At 41.2% G+C, this 10,714-nt stretch overlaps 2 protein-coding genes and 1 long non-coding RNA gene across 4 annotated transcripts; 2 read left to right on the top strand and 1 right to left on the bottom strand.

Annotated features, from left to right (window-relative positions):
• Positions 1-260: 260 nt before the first annotated feature.
• On the bottom strand, positions 261-6,549 carry LOC123481842. The gene is made up of 2 exons (XR_006657390.1): positions 6,465-6,549; positions 261-819 (listed from the first exon to the last, which is right to left on the bottom strand). It is a non-coding gene; the product is annotated as an uncharacterized LOC123481842 (long non-coding RNA).
• LOC121538348 (DNA-binding protein inhibitor ID-1) lies at positions 3,016-4,274 on the top strand. Its single transcript, XM_041846252.2, has 2 exons — positions 3,016-3,544; positions 3,695-4,274. Exons 1-2 carry the CDS (start codon positions 3,200-3,202, stop codon positions 3,728-3,730), a joined length of 381 nt encoding a protein of 126 aa, XP_041702186.1. The 5' UTR covers positions 3,016-3,199; the 3' UTR covers positions 3,731-4,274.
• On the top strand, positions 6,265-10,228 carry LOC121538346 (MRG/MORF4L-binding protein). 2 transcript variants are annotated; one of them, XM_041846251.1, is made up of 6 exons: positions 6,265-6,674; positions 7,314-7,435; positions 7,565-7,646; positions 7,736-7,810; positions 7,966-8,121; positions 8,954-9,042. In XM_041846251.1, exons 1-5 carry the CDS (start codon positions 6,539-6,541, stop codon positions 8,073-8,075), a joined length of 525 nt encoding a protein of 174 aa, XP_041702185.1. In that variant the 5' UTR covers positions 6,265-6,538; the 3' UTR covers positions 8,076-8,121; positions 8,954-9,042. The 2 variants fall into 2 exon arrangements, with proteins under 2 accessions (XP_041702185.1, XP_041702184.1); XM_041846250.1 differs by lacking the exon at positions 7,966-8,121 and having other exon boundaries at positions 6,284-6,674; positions 8,954-10,228.
• The last annotated feature ends 486 nt before the right edge of the window (positions 10,229-10,714 follow it).

Raw genomic sequence — 10,714 nt, 5'->3', positions numbered from 1 at the left:
AACGAGTCGTCTCTCGTTGAAGGACAACAAAGACTTTATTCAAGAATCCCTACTGTTGACCAATCACCGACGAAGGGGCGTAGACTTCGGCTCCCAACTTCGGCTTGCCTCCAGAAAAACATTTGTGTGACCGAACAGCTGAAAAAAACCTCACCGAAGTCCAAAACCTCACAAAATGTAATCATAATATATGAACAAACTTTTCTGAACTGTTTAGGCTGGGAAGCATGCTGGACGCTTTTAGCTTCTCTCACTCTCTGTTTCCTGTCCACAGTCTGCAGCCGGGTGTTGCTCCGTCAAAAAAAAAAATCAGAAATAAAGAGGTTGAGAGACCACAATTCCCCACATTTCCACCACAGACAATTCATATAATTCAACAAACAACCAACTGCTTCCAAACCACAGTGTGTCACAACAACTCTGGGAGGCTCCAACAACAGGGAAGTGAGAGAGAAGAGAGCGAGAAAACATTTTTACACCTCAATTAGTAGTAGCCAGTTGTAGTGAATCACTACAGAAAGAACCTCCTCTCTGTCAGTTAAAATCAGGATCTAATCTGTTTCACTTTTCTCTGTCTCCCTCCCCTGGCCCTCCCCCTCGCCTTGATGTGCAGTAAACAAGATTAAAAGGGCCCAGCTGTGTGGAGTTATTGTTGGTGTCAGTAGGAAGTGCTGATAGCTGTTGCAGCTGAACAAAAGCTGGATGAGAGAGCAGAGGGGCGCTCCAGACTCACTGGCTCCAGACAAGATTTTCCCCCACAATCCTTGCTCTGCACTCCCATTGTTTCAGACCACTGGCGCTCCCCATCCCCAACATGACCTGAGAAAGAGGACGGAGGGAGAAGAGGATGTCACTCTCCTCAGGCACAGCTCTCTCTGCATGCTGGTGAAGAAGAAGAGTTTTACACAACTAATATAAGCAAAAGCAGGGAATTTGTTTAAAAGAGGGTTGTCCAGGGGAGAAAATATGACATATTAATTACACTTGCATAATCAGTTACATGCACATTATAAGGAGGCGTGCTTTGGTAAAAAATGAAAGTTTCTCATGCCATATTTCCAGTGCATTATTTGAGTATTTAACACGCTGAATTACTCAAGGAAGCAATATGCTAACAATTTTCTCAGTTTTCACTTTGTATTTTCATGGCTTCTCTTGTTTGGTTCTCTGTCTCCAAATGAATTGCACATTTGTTGTATACTCAGCACAATATACACATAGTTGATTTTTTATTTTATTTTTATCATGCAGACATCTCACTCTGGTGGACTCTACAGCCAGCCAGAGACATAGAGAGAGAGAGAGAGAGAGAGAGAGAGAGAGAGAGAGAGAGAGAGAGAGAGAGAGAGAGAGAGAGAGAGAGAGAGAGAGAGAGAGAGAGAGAGACACTGAAATAGCAACATTGTAACTTGTTTTATGTGTGAAAAATACAATGTAGCCTATGCATGGATACAACGTTCTACTTAAGGAATTTTCTTAGAAAAAATAAGGGGCGGACCTAACTGAAGGAATTCAGGAACTATCAATGCAAATTGAAAGCCCTGTCTTTTTTATTTCACTAGCCTTTGGAACTTGAGCAAGCTAGTGACAATGGCAGTTTGCAGGTGTGGGGCGGTAATCTCTTCAGAGTGGTTTAACTTGATAAATGAAAATGAATGCCGATGTTGGGCAGCCAGTTCTCAGGGTTTGCGCTGCGCAGGTGAATGGGGGAGTGCAAGCCCGTTGTTTGCGGTCTCCATGGACACCGCCCGCGCGGCGCCAGGTTGACAGCCGTCAGGGACTGCTTGAATGGGTGACGTCACGGCACTGGCGCCTGCCAGTCTGCTTCGGCTTGTTTGGACAATCTGGGGAAGATTCAGTTCAGAGCAGAGCAATGCTATTTCAATGCTGCACTCACACACCGCCCAGCGCACATTGGGAACATGTGAAAGAATCTGTAAAACGATTCATTGGAAGACTAATTTAAGAGGGGCGGGAGGATTTAGGGCTTAATGTATAAAATATGCGATTTGTAAATTGAAAGAGATTTAATGCATAGGCTAAGCTATGTGGATCCATGAGATTCCTCTTCTAATGAAATGCAATTTTAAATAGATGTAAACTTTTTTATCCTACAATTCAAGTCATAATTTGCATAGAATATTACAAAATCAAGCTGCCAATTTAGTTGATTCCTTTGCCTATATCGGATAAGCTTTGTTGAAAGGTCATATGATGATGTAACTTTTGTTTATAATAAGATTTTATATTATTATGCACTTTTCCAGTTGATGAAAACATAATATTTCTACATAAGCAAATTAAAAAATAGGGACTTTGATTTGGTGGTAGGAAATTATTCTGCACAGCTGGGTAGGCTTTGTTGAACAGCCATATGATGATGCAATTTTTGTGTATAATACATTTTATATTATTATGCACTTTTCCAGTTGATGAAGACATCATATTTCTACATAAGCAAATTAAAAAATAAGCACTTTGATTTGTGGGTAGGAAAGGATTCTGCACAGCTGGGATGAGCAGAATGCTTAGGTTGGCTACTCTATTTCTTCGAGATTATAAATGAACTGGAATTTAAAAAGTAAAAATAAATCACCAATAAAAAAACGATATTGTTGTGACAGGTCTGGCTATTTACCGTATGATTGAGTTCGATTGGTCTACGCGGTTAAGGCTACAATTAAAAACCTATTCATCTAGTAATTGCAGCATTCTTCATGAATATGCCTCCCACCCACGTCTCTGGGCGGTCTCTACACCTGCAGAGTCCGCGGGCGACGAACAGCTGGGTTCCCACACAGGACACCCTGAAAAAAACACACACATTTGTTTCCATTTGTAACACATCATTTAGCAGATTGTAAAGATTGATAAACACCCGGTCTCTATTGGTAGAGAGAGGACTGGAAGCCCGCCCTTCCCTTGCAGTCGGGAGTTTCTCATTGGTCCAACCCTTCACGTTTTCCCGCTTTGGTCACTCCCCGAACCCTCTGGGAAGATAAATTCAGCCCGAGAACACATCCTTCACAAACTGTCAAGTACGCTACAAACTTAACGCTTGAAAACGCTCACGAGGATATCACCTGAACTTTACTAACAGAATTAGCAGGTATTTACTTATTTTTTGTTGTATATTGTAGCAGCAATATATAGCCTATATTTTTGCTTTCCACTCTTCAAGACGTCAAAACAAGAAAAAATGAAAGTTGTCGGATCTACCTGCGCCCTGAAAAACACCGAGGACGTGGTCCGTTGTCTCTCGGAGCAGAGTATGGCCATCTCCAAGTGCAAGATCCCACTGTTGGACGAGCAGATGAGTGTATTTCTGCAGGACATGAACAACTGCTACAGCAAGCTAAAGGAGCTGGTGCCCACTCTGCCAGCCAACAAGAAAGCCAGTAAGATGGAGATTCTGCAACATGTCATCGACTATATCTGGGACCTGCAGGTCGAGCTGGACACACCGGGCAAGCAGCAGATCCCAGGTGCACCCCGCACCCCTCTGACAACCCTCAATGCAGAACTCGCCAGCATCTCTGTGGAGGTATGTGTGCAAAGCAATTCCATCAGAGCAATTACAGCAAATGTATTGTTGCCATGTAGCCCTGTGACAGATTCAAGTGTAAAAATCAAAGTTAAAATCAAGTTCTGTGTCATAAAACTTACCATTATCCATCCCTCTTATTTTTCACAGAACGGATGCTCAGATGACAGAATTCTCTGCCGTTGATCAAGGAAGCAACAGAACGAATCATTAGCAGAAGGAAGAACGATGTTGCCAGCCATGCATGACATTTCGTCGCATCTTATGTATTGCATCCAGCAGTGGAAGTCCATGATGTGCATAGATAGACATTCAGGAGTTGAAACTACGAAGTGTCAGGTCAGCGGAGCTGTCCCCAAGCAGCCACAGGTGTCCTGCTGTCACCAAGAAGAGCGGTGCGCGCCATGAAGACAAGTGTGCTGGTCGACCTGAGAGGATGACCATCAACAACAAAGCATCCTAACCCAACGAGCTCTTAGATGTTGATACATGTTGGACTTTATGTGAAAGAATCTTTCATTCCTTGTTCGAATTCGATTTTCTGTATTTTGTTCAATTCATACCTAGAAAAGATTTATATATTTTTTTGCAAAAAAATGTCAATTTCTCAGATTGCTGAGCTATATTTGTATTGTATATTACAATGATTCAAATGTGATCCCCAATATTGTTTTTATAACAATGTACTTATGGTGTTTTTATTAAAACAGATATGGTAGATGAGAATGTTTCCTGTTCATTTTTCTTCATTCTTTAGAGTTTGAACCTTGTTTATTCACAACACACTCATGTTGATAGCTGTAGCCTACTATCTTGGTTTGAACTGAGGGTCATTCACTTTTAGCACTTAGTTACATTTCCACACATATAATGTCGTTTTGGCCCGCATGGAAAATTACAATGAGTTCAATCAATTCACAGAAGCATGTCTTTGGATCTACTAAGCAACCAAATCATGACAACGTTATTGAAAATGCACTATAAAGGTGATGACAATTACTATATTGACATCAAATCAAAGTTTAATTTGTCGCGTACACAGCAGGTATCAACAGTACAGCGAAATGCTTACTTGCAAGCTCCCTCAACAGTGCAGTACAAATATCAATATAATTAAAGTAAAAAAAAAAAAGTAAGCAGAAGATAGTAGTATGCGTAATATAACATTTATGTCATTCTATGACAACTCACCGCCACATTGAATAGATGGATCTTTACTTCCACTAATTCACAGCTTAATGTTAGTTATTTACACAGCATATAACACTTGGATGTTATCCAAACTATTCTACAATTAATAAGCGAGCATTCAACATACACTAATCTATTGACGTTTCCATAATATACCTACACCGTTGTGTACCACTATAGGCCTACTTATAATTTAACTATAAAACCACCTAATTGAAATAACCTACAAAGGCATTCAGCATAGCCCTCAAAAGTGGTTAATGAATATTCATGATATATACAGAATTATTTTGTTTTAGACTATATGAGAATTATTCATTTTCAATATTATCCAATACTATTTATGTTCTCATATTCACAGTTATTATAACTTTAGCCTACTATTCATGATCTCTCTCTCTCTCTCGCGCGCACACACACACACACACACACACACAGCGTGTCTCCTTTCTTGGCTGCGATCCCGGCCCATCTGCAGCCTGGCTCACGGATTACTGTTTGTTAATGTTTCAATCAGCTGTGCGCCGAGGAATGTGAGGCTATTTAACCTGAACTTCCCCAGGTGTGCGGCGGCGCCGCTCAGTCTGGGCCCGCCTGCCCTTTCCTGCCCTTGGCACGATGCTATCACACAAACACAATCCCACACTGACTCGGCTTTAAAACATTAGAGCCGCAGCTGTGCACACTGCACTGCAGGGGATTTAGAGCCGCGTTACATCTGGGAGTGGAAATAAATACAACTGTTGAATAGAGCCTACTATCTACCATAGATTTGTCCTGTCTCCCGAGTTATGTTGAGCTATTTTAACTTGTGTTACTGAATTCCATGAATGAGCCATGAACATGACAAACTAATGTGTTATTATAATGTACTGTCAAAAGCTGAAACAGTGAAAAATAATCCGTATAAATGACTTGTCATCTCGTATTACTGTATAATATCCAATTGAGCAATAGTAGGCCTAACCTATTACAAGTTAACCTTGTTTGTTAGTTTATCTAATGCCAACCATGAGACTTTGGGAATTCATGATAATTTTACACTTGGCATAACTCTTTACTCTTTGTAGGCTATACATTACTCTATGAACATAACTAAGAAATGTAGCCAATTATCAATCTAAAATAAAAAGCAATGTGGCATTAAGACTAAATCATTATACATTATTCAATACATCTGACATGCAGGTCCTCTTTTCAATAGTATTTTTTCTCTGTTCAATAGTAATTTTCTCATACTACCTTATTATGAGTCGTGCTATTCAATAGTGTCAATTCCATTGTATTTAATTCTACTGCGCTGAAACTCATAGGCCTGGTGAAGCAAGAAGATGCAAGGTCGTATAGTGCTCTCTTGTGGTGATACATGGATTGTACAGGCAGCCCCTTATCTTCTTTCCATAGCCAATCATTTGGTAATAAAGTGAGTGATACAATGTATCGAGTCTAGACTGGACACAGTGCAACATTGTAACCGTAAGCAGGGGCATGCTGCTACCCATGACATGCCCTCAGTCCACAGTTTGTGTGCACGAGGAGGGCCTCAAATATGGAATGCCCTGTCTAAATGTAGCCTGGTGTATCTAAGTCACAGAGACACATTTTAGGCCCACTTTACCTCAGTTTGTGCACCTGCAATAGAATAAATGACAAAAACTATATTATTATAGCTAGCCTATCAAAGTATTCTATCAAACATCTGGGTGAAAGAGCATCCCAGTTGGCTAACCGTTTTAGCAGAGTGATAGGGGCGCTGTTCTCTGTCCTGGTTGCAGTGTTCTGTTATTGAAAGAGGACAACAGCATGGGGGAAGCCGAGGTTGTTCCAGCCGACGAAAAACAGGCAGACTCGGGGATCAATCCCATCGAAAACTCGGTGGTATGGAGTCAAGAAGTCGAGGTGTGCCTGTTCCATGCAATGCTAGGTCACAAACCTGTAGGTAAGAATATAAAGTTAGCTAGCTAATCGTATGGTAGCTTGCTAACCAAACGTTAGCTAACGAGCTGTGTGTTGATCATGTAGGCCTGAAAGCCTCAGGTTGTAGTGGAGACGTGACGCGGAAGACGAGACAAGAGCCCGCCATCCACAAGCACAACAACCCCCCAACAAGTTAGCTAGCCAGCTATTAACAGCTAGCTATCTACTCATAGCCAGACAATGACACATCTCAATGAACTCACACAATCCTTGACCATTTTAGCTTGCTGGCTAGCTAGCTAAACGTCTGCATGTTATTGTCTCAAAGTCTGTTGGTAAAATGTTTTCACTGAGATAGCGTTCGCTAGCGAGCCAATTGAACTTCCGGTCTGACATAAACATCTGGAAATCATAACACAAACACCTTCTTCTGCCAAAATCAATTGCATTATCTTTTTTTATCTGCCGTTAGCTTATTGTATTAGCTACAGAAGAAGTAAACTAGCGATCTCTAGTTTTACTTTTGGGCAACATATTGCCTAATTAGCTTAGGTAATGCAGGGTTCTTTGTCATGATCTATAACTGGATTTGAATGGTCTGCGTATGGAATATTGAATCAGATTGTCAACCTACCACTGTGTCTGGAATTTCTTTCTGCAGGGGTAAATCGTCACTTTCACATGATCTGCATTCGGGATAAATTCAGCCAGAATATTGGGAGGCAAGTGTCATCAAAGGTGATCTGGGACCACCTGGGAACTATGTATGACATGTCAGCCTTGGTGAGGAGAGCATCATAATCTTTGTCTGGCATATGTAATAGATTGTTATAGAGTCACAGTCAGCCATAATCTTTGTTTTTATGTAACACTGAATACTAATGATAAAGTCACACATTCTGTCCACTGCAGCATGAGTCCGAAATATTGCCGTTTCCCAACTCAGAGAAGAGCTTCAATCTTCCAGACGAGATTATTGAAGCGGTAAAAGAAGGTAAAGTCTATTTTTTCAGAATCCACTAAACTTACCAAAATGCTGAACTACTGGAAAGTCCATACTATCTCTCTTTCTGCCTCGAACAGGTAAACTGGTATCCGAGGACGACATGAAAGACGATTTTAAAGAAGATCGAGACCCCCCAGCCATGCATGAAGAAGGTTCTCTCCCTCATTCAATTACATTAGCTATATTTCACCTCCTATGCTCCCCTCTTACTCTCCTCTTTCTCTCTGACGTGAGTCCATGCATCTCTTCTCCTCTGGCACAAAAAGCGACATCCCTCACCCTGGTCGTTTGTGTCTCGTTTTTAAAGGTCTGAGTCCCAGTATGGCTGCTGGCCAGGATTTTGAGAGGTATGGACAGAAGGACTCTTTCGATCTGTTCCAAAACTCCAGCTTGACCCCAGTACAGACCAGCTCATAACCAGAGGCTTCTTTAGAGTGACCACCCGCCTAGTGCACAGAAAAATGTGCGTCTCTATTTTTCTCAGTTTCTCTTTTTCTCTCCTTTTAACTTTTGTTTTGTTTTGAGGACATTTTCAAGCATGGCATGTCGATTTTTGTTATAGTTCTATATTGTTTTGTTTTGATGGAATTTGATTACATAAGACAGAAGATATAATTGCATGCTTCAAATGGGTGGTGATGGGAAATGGAGGCTATCACTTAGTGCTCTTGAACCAGCCTTTTCTCTCTTCTATCATCTATCCTTTTCTTAAGACTATTTGAATGTCATCTCTCTGTTGAACTCCACTCTGGTCCTCTATCCACCACTATGCCCCTGGTCTATTGTACATGATATCGTTAATGGATGTACCCAGCAAACAGTACCGCCTGACACTAGAATAACAACTGGTTTAATTTGAGTCCACCATACCCTACCAAGTCACTGTAGTAGCTAGGGCCGGGACGATACCAGTATCGCAATAGTATCGTTGCAAGGAAATAAAACACGAAGCAGATTTAACTTCTTTAGGATAACAGCACTAATGTTGCAAACAAATATAATTATGTTGTCATCCAGTGTCCCATTTATTTATTTTCCAAGCTATAGCACACAATATTTTACATACAGCAGGTTTTTAAAGGGCCAAAGAGTTTGGTTTTCTTTGTGTTTTCATTTTTACCATGGAAAAAATATTGTAATACTGGTATTGTCCCGGCCCTAGTAGTAGCAGTCACTTTATGCCTTGGACTGAGTGATACAGAATCTTTTAAACAGTCAATCAATTGCAAAACCTCCCTCCCCTTACCTGAAAACTCCCCCTCATCTTCTCTTTCTCTCCTTCTTGTCTCTCTCAGGCAGCAACTCCTCGGTGAAGATGACAGAGAGGGCGGTCAGCAAAGACAAGGACAGAGAAAGAGACCGAGAGAAGGGTTCCGCTGAGGGCGGCCCAGGGAAGGAGGCAGCAGACAAGAGGAAGAGGAACCGTGCCACTGAGAAGGTGCTCAACTCCAGCAGCAACCCCTCCAGCCCCGGTGGAGCCAAGCGGAGAAGGACATAGGCCAAGCCACCAGGAGGTGCCCCCGAGATATCAGCCACTGCAGAGAGCAGGAGACACCAGGGGGAGGAGGAGAGACCTGGGACTGGAGAGACTCATCTGTGAAGCGTGGGGGAGAGAATGACAGGAGAGTGACATTTTATGAGTAATAGATAATAGAGCTATTTGGACAATGCTGAATTTGTGGACAGGTATCCAGGATACCTCATGAAGAACTTTTATCCCCATGGAAGCTGCAATTTTAGACGTATGTTGTGTTTTCTCAGAACAACTAGAAATATGTAGCATTCCCCATTGTCACACAATCTCTGAAAGCCACACCGCAATAGCAATGCGATGACTACAACACTGAATCGTATCGGTCATGATGATCAATATACTGTCACAGCATCTGGTATATTTGGACCATCCCCTCCCTCCTGTCCTCAGCTGTGCTGTGGATCAGAGGCCAGCATCCCAGTTTAGTAATATTGACACAATTCAAGCTGACGCATATCAATGCTTCTGCACTGACATCAGAATAAGTGTAATGGTACTAATGCTTGTGTTCAGGCTTGTGTTATGTGAAGTTCTCTTGTTTGGCGTTGGAGAAATGCTGGACCACTAAATCACAGCAATACGCTGTATGTGACTGGCTGGACGCTTGTATTAATTGATTGTCATTTTTCTAGTTCTGAACTGTTACAAGTGGTTATAAACACATGTATAGAGCTATTTCTGGTAGCTTACCTTGTCCACCTCTTCCAGTTATTGCCAACCAGATTGTCATTGTGCCTCGTTATATCTGTATAAACTGTAGTTGCCAGTGGTGCAAAATGTTGGTAATTTCCCCCTTTTTTCTACAGTAATTGTTTTACGTAATTTTGTCCTTAGGGATTATCGAATCTGCATTTTTTGGTAATTGCTCAAATGTATTTTTCTGTCTGTCTCAATGACTGACTTTTCAGAATAAAATAAAACGATGTGTAGGTGTAGCTGTAGTATCCTTCCATGTGAGATTTATTCGTTTTTTGTCTATTTATTTGACCTATTCCATTTTAAGGCATAATTCCCATTAAATATGAGTTTTGACTAAGTTTGTGAATGGTTCATTAATTCAACAGTGTACTCTAATGGAGTGTTATGATGTGTAGTATTTGTTCATTGATATCTCCCAAAAAGTATTTCCCTTAGTATGTCTTGGCTCTGAACTTCCCGGTGCTCACTCGGGAGGCATTTACTAAGCAACATGACTGTGTTTTTATTGAACAAGTATCTGTCAGAGTGATAGGCCAGTGACTACACACTTCTCTGTACCACACATGAATCTTTGATACCACATCAACTTGCAGCAGAATATCTAAGTAGGTTTGGTTGTTGGGACTCTAATTGTAGTGTGCCATACCATTGTAATGAATTGATACTAATTCAAAACTGATTTTACATGACTAATAAGGAATTACACAGTTTTTTGAGTTTCTTTCCAGTATGATATCTGGTATCACCCCCTCTCTTTTCCCTCTTGCTGGCTGCTCTCCCTGTCTTATTGCTCCTCTTTCCTCTCCTTTTTATCTCTATAATC

This window comes from Coregonus clupeaformis, chromosome 24 (genome assembly GCF_020615455.1).
Source record: "Coregonus clupeaformis isolate EN_2021a chromosome 24, ASM2061545v1, whole genome shotgun sequence".
Taxonomy (NCBI): domain Eukaryota; kingdom Metazoa; phylum Chordata; class Actinopteri; order Salmoniformes; family Salmonidae; genus Coregonus; species Coregonus clupeaformis.
This window is presented reverse-complemented; position numbering and strand designations above follow the sequence as displayed.